The sequence below is a fragment of the Poromitra crassiceps genome, assembly GCF_964638095.1.
Source record: "Poromitra crassiceps genome assembly, chromosome: 3".
NCBI lineage: Eukaryota > Metazoa > Chordata > Actinopteri > Beryciformes > Melamphaidae > Poromitra > Poromitra crassiceps.
Genome location: NC_139625.1, coordinates 75,643,498 through 75,664,070, shown reverse-complemented (window position 1 = coordinate 75,664,070; position 20,573 = coordinate 75,643,498). Strand labels below are relative to the sequence as shown.

The following is a 20,573-nucleotide window of genomic DNA, read 5'->3' as shown; positions in this document are numbered from 1 at the left end:
GGCGCAGGGCCACGCTCCGCCCGAACCCTGCTTATCAGCCTAAGTGTATTGGGGCTGGCTTCAGGTCCATGACCATAGACCTGGTCGCGTTTGAGCCTTCTGCCTCTTCTTCGGCGGAAGAGAGGAGACTTAGGTCGCTCTGCCCCGTGCAGGCGCTCCGTGCCTATGTGGCCAAGACGCGTACTTTGCGTACGTCTAACCAGCTTCTGGTGTGCCATGGGGCTAAGGCTCTGGGCAAGCCGTTGTCCAAACAGCGTCTATCGCACTGGATAGTGGAGGCCATTAACTTGGCCTATTCTGCCGCTGGGAAGGTTCCACCGGAAGGAATTAAGGCCCACTCTACTCGGGGCGTGGCTTCTTCCTGGGCGCTGTTGCGCGGTGTGACGGTGGAAGATATGTGCGCAGCTGCGTCATGGTCGACTCACCATACCTTTGTGAGGTTTTATAGTCTGGATGTGGGAGGCGCGACATTCGCTCATGCGGTTCTGTCTGCCTCCGCGGACTAGTTGCCTCGCTGACTGCTCCCCAATCCTTATCGGGTTCCCATGCGCTATAAGCCGTGACGGCCCATTTTTCGATCGAGAGTCGCAAGGTCGGGCACTTAGGTGCTCCTTTGCAGCAAGGTCGGTTGTAAGGTGGCAATAGGTGGGAGCCGAGCTTCAACGAAATAAAACTAAGGGGTTGTCCTACAACCCAGGTTTTATGAGTGAAGCGAGGCTCCCACCTCAGGTGCCTTGCTGCCAGTCTGTCTGGTTCTGGCCGAATGCCGGGTGAGTGGTGTTTTCCCGGTCCAATTCCAGGCGTGAGGGCTTGTGCCCGCCTCTACTCCTGCTATTGGATGGGAGACCATGAGACCGTCAGGATCGCCCCGGATTTTCCAAGGGTCCAGTCTGCATCCTGTCAACGGTCTAATGGATGGTTGGAAAGGACACTTTTAAAGTAATAAAAGGTAAGAGCATTCGATAGCGTGTACCACGCAGAGATGGCAATAGGTGGGAGCCTCGCTTCACTCATAAAACCTGGGTTGTAGGACAACCCCTTAGAAACACGCTGTCATCCATATCTGTAATCACTTTTGCTTTGCTGGGGCAATTTGTGCATCCACCTGCTCAAATTGTTGTACATTGATGTATTTGCGTTGTTTTTTTTATGTCTCTATTTTTGTTGCTGAAATGAAAGCCTTCAGTGGAGGCATTGTGTAATAGGTGTCTAACATTACTGTATGTGCTTGACTCGCCTGTTTGTCTCTTCCCTGCGTGAGTTTGTTCACATGCACGGCTTTGCACGTGCACTGCACTGTATGGTAATCCATCGTGCTGCATTGGCTTCCATAGACAAGGTGGACTGCAGGCACAACCTCCTATATGACCTTATGGTGTCGCCTGTTTCCCAGTCATGGACAAAACCTATCACGGTGCAGGAGCAACTTTTTAGTATGCCTCCGCCGGCGATAGCCATGCCGGAGGCATTATGGATTCGGGTTGTACGTACGTACGTACGTATGTACGTTAGGGGTGTCAAAATTAATCGTATAATCGATGCCTCGTGATGCGGACGTGTGAATCGAATCGAATCGTTGACAGATGAATCGTTGAATCGTTTGTTTAAATTTATGTTGACATTCAGATTTTAAGGCACAAGAACGCCTTCACGGAATTTCTTCCAATTTGCCTCAAATGTCCACTTGGACTCAAGGATGAACTGATTAGATTTTGTGGTCAAAGTTCAAGGTTACTGTGACATCACGACCGCTCGTTTCATGCTCGTTAACGTGAGATCTCAGGAATGCCTTGATGGAATTTCATCTAATTTGCCTCAAATGTCCACTTGGGCTCAAGGATGAACTGATTACATTTTGGTGGTCAAAGGTCAAGGTCACTGTGACCTCACGAATGCCATTTTCAAGCTCGGTAACGCCATATTTCAGTAACACCTTGACCAAATTTCTTCACATTTGGCTCAAACGTCAAAGTCTGGACAGACGTACATGTCGACTGCTGACTTGTTGGGGGAGGCATATATCTGTGGTGCGGTCGTTCTAGTTGTATTATTATTTTGAAGTTTAACACTTTTCTCATTGTTCCTGAGAAGATACTGAAAGTCTGGACAAGCATAGGAAAGGAAAAATAATCTGATCATTTCCAGGTTGTGAAAACTTGTGTGATGATGACACCATTTTATTTTAGTTGCTTGCAGTTTTAGTTTCCTCAAAATTAAAGAAAACTTTCTTTAGCCATTTTAGGTTCATGCTAAGCTAGTTTTCCAAATGTGACAGTTTGCATTTCTCTCCTGCGCCTGCAAACAGAGCACGACACAGGAGATTAATTCTGCTGACCGTTTTTTTTTTTTTTTTTTTGTGTGTGTTTGAAGTAGGACTTAAAAGAGCCACAGCCGCCACCCATAAAGAAGCCGCATGTGGCTCTAGAGCCTCGGGTTGAGTATCACTGGCCTACAGTAACACAGGCACCGATAAGGGCAGCTCATAACAGGTTGCTGTAGCAGATCCAGCTCGTACTGTATGTGTTGGTCAGGTTTTATATTGTGTATACCAAGCCGGTCTCTCCCCGTGCTGCAGCCTGCTGGAGTACGACAGCGAGAACCTGAACACTGAGGAGATCTACAGCTCTCTGCGCGGCGTCACGGAGGCCATCCAGAACTTCAGCTTCCGCAGCCAAGAGGACCTGATGGAGCCGCTGAGACGGGATGGCAAGAGGGACGCCATGGTGACGAGCAGCTCTACTCTTCAGTCTACTGTAGTTTACTCACACATAGAAATAATGAAACTCTTTGAAAAAGAGGTGGAAAGGATGAATACTAGCTCAACGGGTGACACTAAAGGTGCATGTCAACATGTCCGTGTTTTGTCACGCATCCCATTTTGTATAGAGGGAATGCACGTGACGTCACGAACGCGACAGTCGGTGCGGGTACGCCCACTCAGCCGCAGTGAGTGTCAAAACAAGGTGGCGCCGGTGTTTAGCGTTCAGCTTCGGCAAGACGTCGGAGGTATCTTTTTACAAGCTGCCGAAAGCTGATGAAAAGAGCCAAATGGATCGCTGCAATTCGCAGAAAGAACTGGACTCTGGCTGTGTTTTACCTGCACAGATATAACGTTACATTACTGAGTGGCAGTGTTAGCTACGAACAAAGCTAGCATTAGCGTATGCTATATTATTTTTCTTAAAAAAAGTTTTAATAAAATAAATATTTACCTCTCCACATACAACCAGAATATCCATTGCTGTCCTCGTTACTTTAATTTCGCTAACCAATCCAGCCTTGAAGTACGACCAAGCGTCCAGGCTCTTGTATGCCTTCATGCTTTGGTTTGTGTATTTCCCCGGCGTCGATATTAAGTACCGGTACATATAAATGTCAGGAAACCCCACCTCCCGCGCCTCCTGAACTCCTATCTGATCTTTCAAACAAACAAAGCCACAGGGACACACAGCATGGCCTATTGTAGTGGGCATCAAATGTGATCAGAAACACATTTCGCTGAGTGGTTTTCAGATAGGAAGAGAAAGTTTCAAATGTGTTTTTTCTAAGCTTCAAACCGTGGGGGACAGCCCACTGGGAACCCGTTGTTCCTCCAATCAGGTGCAGCAAGCAACAGACATCGAGCCCACCCACAAACGTAACATTTTCGGGTATTAGGACGGTCAGGTGTGACAAATCTGCGAATGTGGACACGCAGCGTAAGGCCAGAGGTGTACTTGCGTTTGGCTATGCATTCAGGCAGGATACGCGAGACAGCCATCATGCGCACGTGAATGCGTATTTAAAAGCAGGTATATCCCTAAAGAAATGTCAGGGGCTTCTAAAAGTGTCTCCTTCCCTAAAATGAGAAAGAAATATTAAGATGAAGTCAAACAACACCTGGCATGTTTGTATCTAGGTCCTTGTTAGCTCTTGCTGCTTTTGCTGCTAATACATTTATATTATGTGGATTTCATGGTCATTATAATAATAATAATAATTAGGGTGCTAAGTTTGTACAGCTTGGGGGAAGAAGCTATGATTTAAGTGGTTTGTCTTTTCTCCTAGTGGTGTTCCCTGGGTGCAGGACTTAAATAATTCACAATATAAACCTGTTTCAACTAACTCATCCTCAAAAAAGTGGCTCGAGGTTATGCTTAATAATTCACACATTCATTGCAAGCGGTCACACAAAGCGGTATTTGAGGGTTCTTCTGATGCGAGACGTGTCCTGTGTTTCCTCCTCAGTTGGGAGTGGGGGCATCGTCGGACTCGGGGCTGGGCAGTGACATGGTGGAGGGGGGGCGCACGGCCCTGGACAACAAGACCTCGCTGCTTAACACGCCCTCGCCGCGCTCCTTCTCCGGCCCGCGCTTCCGTGACTACAACCCCTACAACTACACTGACAGCATCAGCAACATGGACAAGGCCGCCCTGAAGGAGGCGCTGTATGAAGATGCTGTGGAGCAGCTTCGAGACGGTGAGGCTTACACAGTGGGAGAGGGACAGAAGGATTCGTATGACATGTCTTGTTTTACACTCTGTAAACCCTTAAATAATTCAAAATTCTAATTCTTTGAAACTGGACTGTTTATTGGACCTAGATGACAACAACAAAAGTCAATGGCAATGTTAGATTACTTTAAATACTGACATTGCATCAATCAAGTATACTATTGAAGTATCTATCGGTAACAAGTTTAACTTTTTTTCTTTACTTGGCAAAAAATATTTATGCAAAAACCACACAAAACTACATTTTGGTCACATGATTGACAATGGCCATTTTGGATGTCTCGTTGAAGGCCATCTGGTGCATGCCTTCTGCCCTCTGGTGGTTAGGTATTGCATGTATCTGATTTATAGAGAGCCAAAGTGGACGTCACTTCCTGGTGGTGAACGGCGAGAGACGATATTTTCTTGGTCCCGAATTGTGCCATGAGGTCCAAATGTACATTTTTTTAATTTTATTAGAAACCAGCGCTTGTAAACAAAAGACATGGATTAACAAATACATTATGAGATTATTTATGGGACAGTGTTTTGTTAACTGTCATCCTGCAGGGTTGAAGTTTTAAGTCCCTGTAACTGTAGCTAAGCATGATGGACTTGTTTCCGCTCCATCCAGACTGCGGTTTTGCCCTCGGTTCATTTTTCTATGCTTGCTATTCGATGTCAACACCGGTCTCCATACAACCTTGCATTTTGGGGTTGTTTCCTGTAGTAGGGTTGGATTACGTTCTAACCCCCAGTGAACTGAACTTGAGCTTGCTCAGTATAGCATCTTCTGTATGAAGAATAGCATAGCGTAGGCATCTTCTGTATGAAGAATAGCATAGCGTAGGGGTAATCAGATCCTGTATTAGTCTGTACACAGTTGCATTACCAGGCAATGACCTGCCATTTATTGTCCTGAGAGAACCCACTTGGCCATCACAACTGTCTGATGACATCACTCCTCTCCTCCCCTTCCCCCTCCTCTCCTCCTGATTTTGGCTGGGTTTAATCCATCAACCCCATTAAAAAAATGGCACAACACCCGCCGGACGTCAGTCGGGCGTCCACACTCCCAATTTTATTGTAGATGCTCGGGAACACTTACGTCATCAACTACACCTGGAGTGTATCCTCGCCCGTGTGTTGTTTACGTGGTTCGGTACAGTTGGCGTTCACATTCGCAAGTCTTCCGTTCCCCAGACCATCTTTTCAAGTGGACCTTGTCACGCTTCGCTGTTCTGTGCCCGGAACGCAACGGTCACAAACCAACCACCTGGGGTCAATTGGAGACAGGTGTGCTCAGAAACGGTCCCAGGTCCTCAGTGTGAAAGCACGCTAAGACTCTGGGACAGACAGCCGATATCTCAGGGTTTCCAGTGTCGAGTTATGTCGGTGCCAAGAATTCTGCTTCCGTGCGCAGCGGTCATTGTTTACAGTCCTTTTGATGCGAGAATGGAGTTGGAGTTGATCGATCAATACTTTTTGTAGGTGTTCAGTTCCAGACGACATTTCGGCTAATCTCTATAAACAGATAACTGCATTTGAGACGTCTTCGGACTGCAAACAATAATGGAAGTGGAAGTCTTAGCGCGGATGTCCGCTACACACCGGAAACCCCGGAATATCGGCCGTCTGTCCTCAGACTGATAGACTCTGGGTGTCCAGTTTGGTCTGGTAATGACAACTCAGAAAATTCAGTACACAACCTACTCTGCACCAGGCACCATACAGTAGAACAGCAGTCATGACTATGGTAGAAAGAGTGAGGTAGCGTGTTTGTAACTGAAGTGCTTTCTCTCTTCTTTTGCAGGCCGCCGGCAAGAATGTGTTGAAAACAAGCCCAAGACCTTCCCTGGTAAAGACATGTTGTGTCACTGATATACGCCCTTTTCACAGCAACCGTTTTGTTGTGGTAAAGCAGGTGTAACCAATAACATTAACAAGGGCCCTGGCACTGGAACACCTACATGGAATGGAGCCATCATTCATGGTATTGGTTACGCCTGCTTTACTTCCTCCTGCTTTACCACCGCACAGCGGTTGCTGTGAAAAGGGTCTATATAAGTGACCTTGTGTCTGTCTGTCTGTCCGTCCGTAAGAGCATGGGTTGTCGGTATGGGCATGAGATTTGTAGCCTAGGCCGCTCCCCCGTCTCTCCGTTAACACGCACACACACACACACACACACACAGAGAGAGAGAGCATCTTGAGATCAATAGTGAATGGAGATAGAAAGCGGCTTAAAGCCGGTGAAACGCGCACAGTGCCCGGGCCAACTAAAGGTGCGCACACACAGTGCCAGAGAGAGGGGGTGGAGGAGAAGGGTCCAACCTGTGTAAACCTGCACCGCTTACTTCAACTCCTGGGTGTGATCTAACTTTGGAATGAAACTTCACATGTCACATTTGAAAGGCCATAGATTTAGTCTTTGGGGCGGCTGTAGCTCAGGAGGTAGAGCGGGTCATCCACTAATCGCTTTGGATAAAAGAGGTCGGTAGTTCGATTCCCGCCTCCTCCAGTCTGCATGTCGAAGTGTCCTTGGGCAAGATACTGAACCCCAAATTGCTCCTGATGGTGTGAACAGCACCCTGTGTGGTAGCCTGCCGCCATCGGTGTATGAATGGGTGAATGTACCTACTGATTGTAAAGCACTTTGGATAAAAGCGCTATAAAAATGCAGGCCATTTAGTCTTTCAAGTGGTAGTATCTTATGGCCACGGTACAGTCAGATCATCTTAGTTAACCTGTGTGTGAGGCCATAGATTTAGTCTTTGTATTGTTGTTGTATCGTATGGCCACTGCGCTCACGCTGTTCAGTGCGATGTACAATATACAGTAAGATCATCTTAGTTAACCTGTGTGTGTGTCTTGTCCTACTGCAGCAGGCCCCTCTGAGCAGCTGGAGCTGGTGGGGGAGCTGTTGAAGGAGCTGTCTGGGGGCCAGGCGGGGGAGGGCGAGCGGGGGGCGGAGGAGCGGCGAGGGGCCCTGCTGGAGCTGCTGAAGGTGGCCCGAGAGGACACCCTGCTGGTCTGGGACGAGCACTTCAAGACCATGCTGCTGCTGCTGCTGGAGACGCTGGGAGACAAAGATGTAAGGAGGAACATTGCAACCTTTGTGCAGCGACATTGAAAACCCTTTTTGAAGCATATTGCTATTTAGCTAAAGGTTTAAATGCTTTTAAAGCCCTAGTCCTCTGTGTAAGGACGTATACTGTAGCATGCTCAGCTCCCAGTACTGTTAGGAAGGTACAATAACACTTGATTTCCACTGCAAATAACAAGAAAGGAAGGTTCCTGGGTAGGCTTGGGCCGATTTTCGATAATATTGCATATTGTGGTATTTCCCGAATATTGTGATATTTCCCTGCCAACACTTATGTCACTGCTTACTCTACATTTGGAACTGTTAAGAGTGTTAACAGTGTATTTGTTGCTGCAAAGGGAGAGGTAAAGAAAGGAAGTGGACAGCATATCAACCTCTCAGTCCTTTATTCATAATATTAATCATGACGTAATGTATGTACCTGAAACATAAACTGCAAAAACATAATAATTATTCTTAAACTACTAAAGAATGAGGAAAACTCTGTTGTCCATTCGTCTGCCCCATCGTCATCCATTTGTCTCCTCAATAGGTTGGCCAATCAATCTGAAACTGCACATGGGCATTGAGCATTGACAGAGACTGACTAAGCTGATTTTCCCAACTTTAAGCTGCAAGTCTGTGGGGGGGATGAGCACACGTGCCCTCCCGGAAGGCTGCGTGTACTTGGGGCTTCTACCTTTTGTCACCTGAGCCCTTTTCCCACATGCGCTTTGTACCGCAAAATGACCGGTACGTGGTCTAATGCCTGCATGTGAGAAAGGCGCCGTGCCGGTATAAGCGCGACCCCGTCGTCCCCGACATTTCACCAGTCTCTAGCCAGTCAGAAGAGCGGTATGCTCTTAAGGAGACGCAAGTGGAAACGGGTCCAGTCATTTTCCGCGACAGCGGTCCTTCAATCATGGGCGAGGAGTAGCCTACACACGTTGCTTAATGTTCCAGCGGGCATAATCTAATCATTCGCGCACATTAAAGCAAACTGGCGAAATGATCTTGTGATAGCCTAATAAGAGCAGTATGTCAGCTTGCTGATTTCCGAAGGCAACCCCGGACACATCAAACGCAGCCAGTCTGTAAAAAGTGCTTCAACGCAGGTGAACGGATAAACATCCAACCAGCAACTATTTCTCTCAGACACGGATCCCAACTTCTTCAAAGTGCATCATCTAATCATTCGCGCACATCAAAGCAAACTACTTCCAGATTTCGCTTGTGCATTTTGCTTTCTCTACATACATACAAGCGTTGAGCAGCTTGCAAGCCTTTCTCGCTGTGTCTGTCCGTGGCTGCTGCTCTCGAGCAGAGAGGGGAGGGGGTAAATCGGCTGTGTTTATTACGCTGGCGGCTTGACGCTGCTCTTAAGTCAAACGAGTGTGATTTATTGTGTGACAACTGACAAGCGAAGTTATTTCGAGTTTTGCCGACCCCCCAAATAAGCTCCCCCCTCCCCCCGCCCCCCCCCCCAACATACTGGCAAATTCGCTGATAGATTCCCACATGCGCAAGCCGAAGTGTGAAGGGAAATGTCCGATATTGACTTACAGGTAATTTTCCGGTACGCATGTGGGAAAACGGCTACAGTGATTTCTTAACTGAGTGACTGAAACACTAGGTAGCTAACTTGTACAAGTCAAACTGCAAACAAACACATTAATGGACTAAATTGCCAAGGCATGCCCATTGCTTATCTGTGTTGAGTATAAAAATATAATAAATAAATAAATAAATAAAACAAATAGCCGCTGGTCCGTTATTTGGAGAATTTGACGGCGACATCTGAATGGTCTAGTGCCCTATAGCAACTTTGCTTAAGCCTTTAAGTTGATTCAGAACCCCTCACTTTCCTTTTGCTTTGTAAGTAAATGTGACACTCTTTCAGCACACCATCCGAGCCTTGGCTTTGCGAGTCCTGAAGGAGATTCTGAGGAACCAGCCGGCCCGCTTCAAGAACTACGCCGAGCTCACCATCATGAAGACCTTGGAGGCCCACAAAGACTCGCACAAGGAGGTGAGGACAAGGGAGCCATGGCAGGCTGCATTAGCTCAGGATGCCTGCACAGGTTTCTACAAAGTCTGGAAAGATTTGGAAAATTAATCGGATCATTTCCTGGTCTGAAATGTACAAAAAAGTATGGTGTTCAGTCCTGATTGATGCACTTTCACTTTTACACATTTTGAAGTAGAAAACGTCTAGCAACACAGGAAGCCTGCTCCTATAATAATGATTTGTGACATTGTCTGGTGAAAGAGTAACAAGTACATGTAGGCAACCGTGAAATCGCAGTTTAGATGTTGAAGAGCGCACTCAATATAACAAACATCACTTTTTTATTTTTTTTATTTTTTTAAACCTTTATTTAACCAGGTAAAAGACTCATTGAGATTTCAAATCTCTTTTTCAAGAAGAACCTGGCCAAGGGGGGCAGCATAAAAAAACAAACACACATTTAGGTTCCATACAAACACACAAACATTTGAAGAGGGAGACTTGAAATTACATAAGTAATGAGATTAAGTACAGCAGCAAGTTCCAATACTTCCACGTTCCAAGTCCTTTAAAATTTAACCAAAGGCGTCATATACTTTTAATACTTTAAAACGTGTAGTCGCAGACTGAATTTCAACCCACGTAAACGACCTTCATATTCCATATTCTCATATCTTATCAGCCCGTGACGTCAGTCAAGTATGACGTCAGTTATGATGTATGATGTCAGTTATGCCGTCAGTGGTCGCCAGTTTCATCCTAGTATATATAGCGAAGATTTTAGCTCACCCTCCTCTCCGGCCGAATCATAGCAGCAGCAGCTGGCACCCCGGCCGTTTGTCCCCACTGAGCTCTCGTTTCTCCCCACCCACCTCCTCAGTCCACAACCAACGAGTCTTGACTCCTGAAGAATCCCCCATGGGGGGAGATTCTCTATTCTAGCTAATCAGACGCCCCCCTCTCACCACAAGAGGGGCGTCATCTTTCAATGGAGTCATACGCCAAAGTAGTTGCCATGCCATTTGTTGTTGTCATGCCATGCCATTTGTTGAATAAAGCCACTTGTTAGATCTTACCTTAACTGGTCTCTCGGGGTTGAAATGTAATTTGTTAGCAAATTAAGCTTGTTCACCAACTTTCAGGGTGATTTTCTCTGAATGTTGCTTTTTGGAGTACAAACAGTCAAATAAGCATATCTTCTTCAACTGTTTTCCAGGTTTCAATGTATGACACATTTGAAAGTTTACAATCTGCAGTTTCATAATCTGTAAAAAATAAATAAATAAAAATGACCTACTGACCTAAAACACTAGTCACTGTCACATTTATTATGGAATTGGAAATAGATCCCCCCCCTCCATAAATGTAGTATTCACCTGACTCCATCTCTCCCATTTCCCTCCATGGAAGGTGGTGCGTGCGGCGGAGGAGGCGGCTTCCACCCTGGCGGCCTCCATCCACCCAGAGCAGTGCATCAAGGTGCTCTGTCCCATTGTGCAGACGGCCGACTACCCCATCAACCTGGCCGCCATCAAGATGCAGACCAGAGCCATCGAACGCATCGCCAAGGACTCCCTCCACCAGCTGCTGCCTGACATCATACCCGGACTTCTGCAGGTAACAAGTGCCGCACCATATGCAAAAAACAAGTGCTACATACAGGCAACAATGGACCACTAGCGCTGCACCGTATTATGCAAAAAACAAGCGCTACATGACTTCTGCAGGTAAGAAGTGGACCAATAGGGCTGCACCATAAAAACAAGCACTACATACAGGTAACAAGTGGACCACTACTGCTCCACCATAATACTGTATGCAAAAAACAAGTGCTACATACAGGTAACAAGTGGACCACTAGGGCTCCACCATAATACTGTATGCAAAAAACAAGCGTTACATACAGGTAACAAGTGGACCACTAGGGCTGCACCATAATACTGTATGCAAAAAACAAGCGCTACATACAGGTAACAAGTGGACCACTACTGCCCATAATACTGTTTGCAAAAAACAAGTGCTACATACAGGTAACAAGTGGACCACTACTGCATGCAAAAAACAAGTGCTACATACAGGTAACAAGTGGACCACTACTGCATGCAAAAAACAAGTGCTACATACAGGTAACAAGTGGACCACTACTGCCCATAATACTGTTTGCAAAAAACAAGTGCTACATACAGGTAACAAGTGGACCACTACTGCATGCAAAAAACAAGTGCTACATACAGGTAACAAGTGGACCACTACTGCCCATAATACTGTTTGCAAAAAACAAGCGCTACATACAGGTAACAAGTGGACCACTACTGCCCATAATACTGTTTGCAAAAAACAAGTGCTACATACAGGTAACAAGTGGACCACTACTGCATGCAAAAAACAAGTGCTACATACAGGTAACAAGTGGACCACTACTGCATGCAAAAAACAAGTGCTACATACAGGTAACAAGTGGACCACTACTGCTCCACCATAATACTGTTTGCAAAAAACAAGTGCTACATACAGGTAACAAGTGGACCACTAGGGCTGCACCATAATACTGTATGCAAAAAACAAGTGCTACATACAGGTAACAAGTGGACCACTACTGCTCCACCATAATACTGTTTGCAAAAAACAAGTGCTACATACAGGTAACAAGTGGACCACTACCGCTCCACCATAATACTGTTTGCAAAAAACAAGTGCTACATACAGGTAACAAGTGGACCACTACTGCCCATAATACTGTATGCAAAAAACAAGTGCTACATACAGGTAACAAGTGGACCACTAGGGCTGCACCATAATACTGTATGCAAAAAACAAGTGCTACATACAGGTAACAAGTGGACCACTACTGCTCCACCATAATACTGTATGCAAAAAACAAGTGCTACATACAGGTAACAAGTGGACCACTACTGCTCCACCATAATACTGTTTGCAAAAAACAAGTGCTACATACAGGTAACAAGTGGACCACTAGGGCTCCACCATAATACTGTATGCAAAAAACAAGCGTTACATACAGGTAACAAGTGGACCACTACTGCCCATAATACTGTTTGCAAAAAACAAGTGCTACATACAGGTAACAAGTGGACCACTACTGCATGCAAAAAACAAGTGCTACATACAGGTAACAAGTGGACCACTACTGCATGCAAAAAACAAGTGCTACATACAGGTAACAAGTGGACCACTACTGCATGCAAAAAACAAGTGCTACATACAGGTAACAAGTGGACCACTACTGCATGCAAAAAACAAGTGCTACATACAGGTAACAAGTGGACCACTACTGCTCCACCATAATACTGTATGCAAAAAACAAGTGCTACATACAGGTAACAAGTGGACCACTACTGCTCCACCATAATACTGTATGCAAAAAACAAGTGCTACATACAGGTAACAAGTGGACCACTACTGCTCCACCATAATACTGTTTGCAAAAAACAAGCACTACATACAGGTAACAAGTGGACCACTAGGGCTGCACCATAATACTGTATGCAAAAAACAAGTGCTACATACAGGTAACAAGTGGACCACTAGGGCTGCACCATAATACTGTGTGCAAAAAACAAGTGCTACATACAGGTAACAAGTGGACCACTAGGGCTGCACCATAATACTGTTTGCAAAAAACAAGTGCTACATACAGGTAACAAGTGGACCACTAGGGCTGCACCATAATACTGTATGCAAAAAACAAGTGCTACATACAGGTAACAAGTGGACCACTAGGGCTGCACCATAATACTGTATGCAAAAAACAAGTGCTACATACAGGTAACAAGTGGACCACTAGGGCTGCACCATAATACTGTATGCAAAAAACAAGTGCTACATACAGGTATGTATCAGGTACATATGTACAGGTGTCTCTGCTTGACCTCAAACTAGTCCTAAATTCAAAGAAAACAAAATGGATGTCATTTTCAAGATCCCCTACTCCCAGCAACAATATTTACATCCGTACACTTCAGGGCGAACAGATAGATCAAGTTAATTCCTATAAATACCTCGGCATCTGGCTGTACTCAAAACTCTCTTTTCACACTCATGTAGAATACCTTACAAAAAAGCTGAGAATAAAAATAGGTTTTCTGTATAGGAACAAATCCTGTTTCTCACTTTCTACTAGAAAATCTTTAGTACAGTCACTAATAATGTCGGTTTTCGATTATGGAGACATTTTATATATGTACGCCTCACCCTCCATTTTGAAGCCGCTGGACGCAGTATACCACAGTGCTCTGCGTTTCATCACAGGTGACGGCTTTCGTACACATCATTGCACTTTATATAATAAGGTGGGTTGGCCCTCCCTGACGGTTGGAAGAGAGCAACACTGCTTATTGTTCATCTATAAAGCTCTAACCGGAAAGCTCCCCTTGTACCTGTCCTCACTCCTCACCCATATCAACATAAGTCATCAAACACGCTCACGTTCTCACATCAGACTGTTTACTCCGCGTGTGAGGTCGGAGCAAGGCAAGACTGCTTTTTCTTATTATGCCCCAGACAAATGGAACAGTCTTCAGAACACATTGAAATTGGACCACTTTGTCTCCTTTGAAGCCTTCAAAGCGCTCTCACAGAGCACTCTGCAGGAGGAATGCTCGTGTTTTTGAGTGTGAATTTTGTAATCTTGTCTGTCTGTAACTTCTGTATATGTTCTTTTGTAACAGGGCGCTCTTGGAAATGAGAGCTCGCTCTCAAGTGCTTCCCTGTATAAATAAAGGCTAAATAAAAAATAAATAAAAATAAAAATAAAAAGGTAACAAGTGGACCACTAGGGCTGCACCATAATACTGCATGCAAAAAACAAGCGCTACATACAGGTAACAAGTGGACCACTACTGCCCATAATACTGTATGCAAAAAACAAGCGTTACATACAGGTAACAAGTGGACCACTAGGGCTGCACCATATGCAAAAAATAAGCGATACATATGATCATTTCCAAAATGCAGGAGCAGCACACCCTACTAGAGCCCTGCACAGTCCTAAAATGTAAGCCCTAGCCCGACCCTATGCACGACATTATATAAGATCGTCCAGACCAGCTGCTGCAGCCTACAGTGATTGATGCTGCTCACGCTGAAAGTGAAACTTCCCCGCAACATAAAGAGAAAGCATGCTGTGTGTTTGATCAAAAAGGCATCACCAAAAACATGAGTAGAATCCATTTTCTCAAGAAAGTCCAGGAGGAGGCCAGCTGCGCATGGAAGTAGTCTCAGCTCCCAGACTTGACAGGACTTGGGAGCAGATGTGTGTACGGCAGACAGACAGTGTCTGTATAACCTAAAACTACAGTATATATATTTTGTTTTATAATCAAATTGTTAATTTGTTAAATTAGTTGTATGCCTGCCTATGATATTATGATAGGCTATTCATGTCCCGAAAAAGAGAGAGAAAAATGGGTGGAGGATGGGGGTGGAAGCCCAGGCCCGACCCGACCCGGGCGCTAGCTAGTGATGTAAAAGTCGGCCCGAGCCCAGCCGGGCCTCGAGCCCCCTCGGGCTCGGGCCAGGATGCAGGGCTCTACACCCTACTCTGTCTCTGCCACCCTGCATTTCCAAATGTGCCCCCACTGCCCCCTTTTAGCCAATAGGCACTCCATGCCAAATGTCAGCCCTCTGCCCCTGACATCCTTCTTCTTTTAGCCAATTGGCGCAAGCACAAACACAAACGCACACATTCACACACACACACACACACACACACACACACACACACACACACACACACACACACACACACACACACACTTTACCTCCATGCCAGATTTCAGCCTTCTAGGGTGAAAACTGTGGCCACTAAAGGGTGGTGAAATTTTTGTGGACCGACGGTTGCGATTATATTGACAGATATTGTGATTGCGATATTAGTCACAATGTTAGTGGAACTGATTTTTTTTTTTTTTTACTGAGGTCTGTACCAAATAAGCATGTTCCCTTACCTCTGGAGAATATGATTTGTAGGCCAGGGCATCTCTGTAGCACCACGATGCTTCATTTAATGCTATGTTGTGACACATCTTACTTGATCAAAAAATTGCAGCTCCTGCGATTTTGGATATTGCACTTGGCCCTATTACAATTTCAATAATATTCTGATTAATTGGGCAGCCCTATAGACGACTACTAATAATAATGCTGCTGCTGCTGCACTGTTTCTCATTGTTATTGTAAGATAATTTGGTAACACTTTACAATAAGGGTAAATTAATTAATGGTTTATTAATGTGCATTAATTAACCACTAATTAACAGCTACCTATGACCATAAGGTTGCTCTAACATTAACCTCTGGGACTTCATGCCTCAACCCAACCAAAATACCTTAGTTAACATGAACACTATACTATAGTAACCAACCCAACCACAATACCTTAGTTAACATGAACACTATAGTAACCAACCCAACCAAAATACCTTAGTTAACATGAACACTATAGTAACCAACCCAACCAAAATACCTTGGTTAACATGAACACTATAGTAACCAACCCAACCAAAATACCTTAGTTAACATGAACGCTATTAGTAAATTATTGCTATTTGCTAGACACATTAGTTTACTGTTAATTAAGGGTTAGGTAATGCCAATAATCATTAACTAACCCTTAATTAATGTACCCTTATTGTAACGTGTTACTGATCATTATTACCACATGCTATTCTATATTTGTTACGTTGTCTTTTTTTGGTAAGCACTTTGAATATCTGGAAAGGTGTTATGCAATCTGTTGTTGTTGTTGTTGTTGTTGTTGATATTATCATTATTATTATTATTGCTGTTGCAGGGCTATGACAACACAGAGAGCAGTGTGCGGAAGGCCAGTGTCTTCTGCCTGGTGGCCATCTACTCAGTAATCGGAGAGGAGCTGAAGCCCTACCTGGCTCAGCTCACCGGCAGCAAGGTACCACAGTCAACTTTGTGCAAATATTGTGTGCAAGCTTAACAGCAATATTTTAACATTTTGCTATCAGTATTTAACCTCCTTAAAATTAATATTTATTTTAATATCCAACCAAGCTTAATCAGTGGCCGATTTGTCCAGCAGAGTTTTAATGTCTGTTAGAAAAAAGAAAATGGGTCCGATTACTTACCTCTTTATATTATATTGTTTTACAACAATATAAGTTTCCCCAAAAGTTTCACAAATATCATTATAATTATTTGTACTATCAAAGACCTGATGTAAGCATGTATGTGTAGTGGTGCGCAGTTATATTTTTTGTATGGATAAAAAAGTGAATGCAGATGAGGTATAAATCACTAATTTGTTCAGGGGAGATGAAAAACTCGAGGGACTTGCAAAAATATCTGCCCTACAAACAAAAGGAAGAAACTAACGAAACACCAAAAAATGAAACCAGAAATGTAAAGACAAAATTTATGTAGAAAGAAAACACTAATGCAGGAACTATCTTTAAGAGTTTAGAAACCATGGACAAGACTTTTCATCGTCCACTGGGAAGGATGAATGAACTCACCCTTTGATTAAGATAACAGGTTAACCTCAGATAACAGGTTGTTCACATCACGTATTCACTCTTCATCATAGTCAGCATTTCTCAAACTTGTAAACCAACACAAAACACGCAGACACATATCCACAGAATGAGAGAACAATGCTGATAGTCAGGTGGAATGGTTATAAAATTACACTTGCTCGGAAATGGGTAAAACAAAAATCTGTAAAAAAAAATGCTTATGTGCCACCAACCTGCATTTTTCTCCTTATTGATTTATTAACATCAGCAACATTAGCCTAAATCTAGCTGAATGAGTTATGTGCTATGAATGAGTGAGCAGTTGAGAAATCATATCAAAAATATGTTTGACCAAATACCTCGATATCAATATTGCGACAATATTGTAGGGATGACTGTTGGTGCTTTCACAAAATATTTAAACAATGAGATTTTTGATAAATAATCATAAATAATGTGGATATAATGACTGAGTGGGTAAAGGCAAATACTAGAACAGTCTGGTAAGTTCAGAAAATGACATTACTATGCTGTAATGTAGGCTTTAAAACCAGGAAAACGCTTATGCCATATCACGATATTACGATTTCCAAAATCTAAGACAATATCGATATATTGCCCCGCCCTATTTTGAAATGGGAAATGAGTAGGAATCGATCAAAACCAAGGGATTGAACCAAGCAACGCTCCTAGTGAGTGTTGGATGTGTAGCCATAGGGGAGCCTGCTAACGCCCCCTGCCGTTTGCCCCTCTACAGATGAAGCTGCTCAACCTGTACATCAAGAGGGCCCAGACCTCCACCAGCAACAGCAGCAGCTCCTCGGACATCTCCTCCTACTAGCTCCCCCATGCTTCATCTCCAACATCATCATCACGCCAAGACCCTTTCATTCCACTGGCCCATGATGTTTCTGAGGCCGTCTTGATGAACTCATGAGATCATAGACGGTTTTGTGAGACGGGACCTTGACAGAAATCTCCTCTTACTTGCTCCCCATACCACCATCACCTTCAGTTTTCAAAATCATCATAGTACATAGACCATTTTACTCCATTGGTTAATGAAGGAACTGAACTCATCTTGAGGACCCAGAGTCAACATATCTTCTAGCTCTCCATGCCACCACAACCCTCAGCTCCCAAAGCAAGAAAGCAAGAAGACTGTCTTCTTTGATTTGCTTGTGATGGACCTGAGCTCATCTTGTCAGTTTTAAGTCATTTGGAGAATTAAGATGATCTTGGTAGCTGAGATGTTTCTTCACGCTCCTCCATACTGTCCCATGCTTTTAAAGTCATGATAGCATGACGACATCTTAGTCCATCAACATGATGGAACTAACTGGTGATCTTGGAAATATTTTTGAGAGGCCCTCTGCCCCGAGTGTAGTTTCCCCCATACCATTACCACCCTCAGTTCTTCATAGTACAAAGACCATCTTCCAATGACATATGGCAGAACAAAGATGAGCTTGCAAACGAAGAAGTTTTGGAGAGAACAGGCCGATGAAATCTCCAAGAACTCCTCCATACTTCCCCCATGCTCGGTTTTTTAAAAGATGATATGGTATCAAGACCATCTTCTGCCATCAATATATGATGGAACTGAGGTGAGTTTGGACATTAAGGTGATCTCGGGAACTGTGATGTTTTGTGGACCATGCGCTTTGTAGACCTTCCTGTTATATTGTCCTCCTCTCATGAAGGTTGTGAAGGAAGACCCTCGCCTGTGGCTATCAGTATTCTTCTTTTTGTTCATTTATAGTACCTTCAATCTACTTCTTTGAAGAATTTTTTGCTTTGACACATCATACCTTATAGTATATTGAATGTAAAGAGCTTTGAATGACAATGAATTTCACCTATTTGTTTTGTTTTGTTTCCTTTGTTTCCTTTCTAAACTACTGCCTCATTGCGTCCAAACTTAAAGGCTTTGATTGGAGGATTTTCCAAATGTAGACAATGTGCATTTAGTTGATAATGTGCCATATTGGGCAATTCATGTTTTTTAAAGGCTGTACTGAAGGGTCCATCTGAAGATTAATACGTCTAAAACTATGAGCTTTGATTTCGCATTTACATTTAAGGCTGACACCTTAGTGAGTTCAACAGTAGAATAAACTTAAATTCCTTTCCTACTGTTGCTCTGAGTTAAGTGTTACTTGCCAAAAGTGTGTAATCCAGGTTCATATCGGTGTACAATGAACGATCATTTGGCTGGCCAATGATTAAGTACTAGAAAGATTGTTTGGGCCGGACTACAGCAGAGGATATCACTGTTGTTGGATTTAAAAAAAACACATCTGCAAAAGGAGTTGTTCAGCGGTGAAGGAAAGAATGTGTATTTTCTCATCTGCCCTATATATTTTTAAAATCATACTATGGGTTTTTGACAGAGCCCAAGGCTTATGAAACTCCATGAACTGAAAAGTGAAATTGCAGTTGTGTGTTTTTTCCACGGCAACAGTGATGTACAGTAGTGAGTTGGCGTTTTCAGAAGGATCCAGATGAAGGGGCCAGTCCTGTGGAAATGGGGAGTATATTAGTGGTAATGTCTGCTGTCTTACAGGCTTGGGAAACTGCAAGCTGTCAAGTCAAGACTACTGTGATTTGTTGAGTTTCATTCCAAAATACTGGACAGTATTTCTAAAATACTGTATAATACTGTATGTTACATTGACAATAACAAATTGAATGATCAGCGAGTTAAATGTCTCAAAATTGCAAGGATCTTATTTGATGACAATTTTGTTAGCAGTGTATTCATCCTCGATAAATTATTTTAAAGTTTTGGAAATGTGTATTTTTAAGGCTGACCAGCAATTGTTTATTATATATATTTTTAAATGATGGTTTGACTTGGTGTTTTGGAAAGAAACTCCTCTGTATCCTTATCACTTGTTCCTAAATTGAATGTAAATCACTCTAAGGAGACCTTGACCTCTCAAATGTGAACTATTGTGCATATACTTTTTTGCAAGAAGGCAAATGGGCAATACCTAAATCTAACAGATTGACAATCTGAAATATTGAATGCTACAAAAAAATCAGTTGACAATGCTAATTGACAAATTATAAATTACCAGCATCTGGGTGAAGAGTATGAAAGACTATGCTTGGTTCTTGGAAGTTAGCAATAACAATAAATACTCTAAGAAATCCAACTTGGATTTTCATGTCGAAGCACTGTAAATTTACATTATGTTCCTCCTTTGAGACGCTCTCGCTGGTCAATGTACAGAAGTGTCTTTTTTTTAAGTGCACCTATAAAATGTTACTGCTGCTTAATGGAATACTAATAAAGGCACCTAATAAACTCCACTGTATGTACTGTACCTTGGCAGAATGCTTATGGTGCAGTTACCATGTTGGAGAATGTACCACATTGACTGAAATATGCTAAAAAGAATATTAGAATTTGATTTAACTTGCCTGGTGCGTTGGGCCATCCAATTGTCCCAAACTAAACTAAACTCCACCCATCTGGTGTGCTATGCAAGTCCAA

At 43.6% G+C, this 20,573-nt stretch overlaps 1 protein-coding gene across 1 annotated transcript in view; it reads left to right on the top strand.

Annotated features, from left to right (window-relative positions):
* Positions 1-18,247, top strand: part of LOC310773728 (CLIP-associating protein 1-like) — a gene marked incomplete at its 5' end in the record, with an annotated part of 113,781 nt that extends 95,534 nt beyond the window's left edge. Inside the window, 8 exons of the mRNA XM_083633662.1 lie at positions 2,576-2,753; positions 4,228-4,459; positions 6,287-6,331; positions 7,359-7,567; positions 9,459-9,587; positions 10,977-11,183; positions 16,378-16,494; positions 17,829-18,247. Coding sequence (XP_083489788.1) covers positions 2,576-2,753; positions 4,228-4,459; positions 6,287-6,331; positions 7,359-7,567; positions 9,459-9,587; positions 10,977-11,183; positions 16,378-16,494; positions 17,829-17,912 — 1,201 coding nt within the window. The 3' untranslated portion in view covers positions 17,913-18,247. The remainder of the gene's footprint in view (positions 1-2,575; positions 2,754-4,227; positions 4,460-6,286; positions 6,332-7,358; positions 7,568-9,458; positions 9,588-10,976; positions 11,184-16,377; positions 16,495-17,828) is intronic.
* Positions 18,248-20,573: the final 2,326 nt, after the last annotated feature.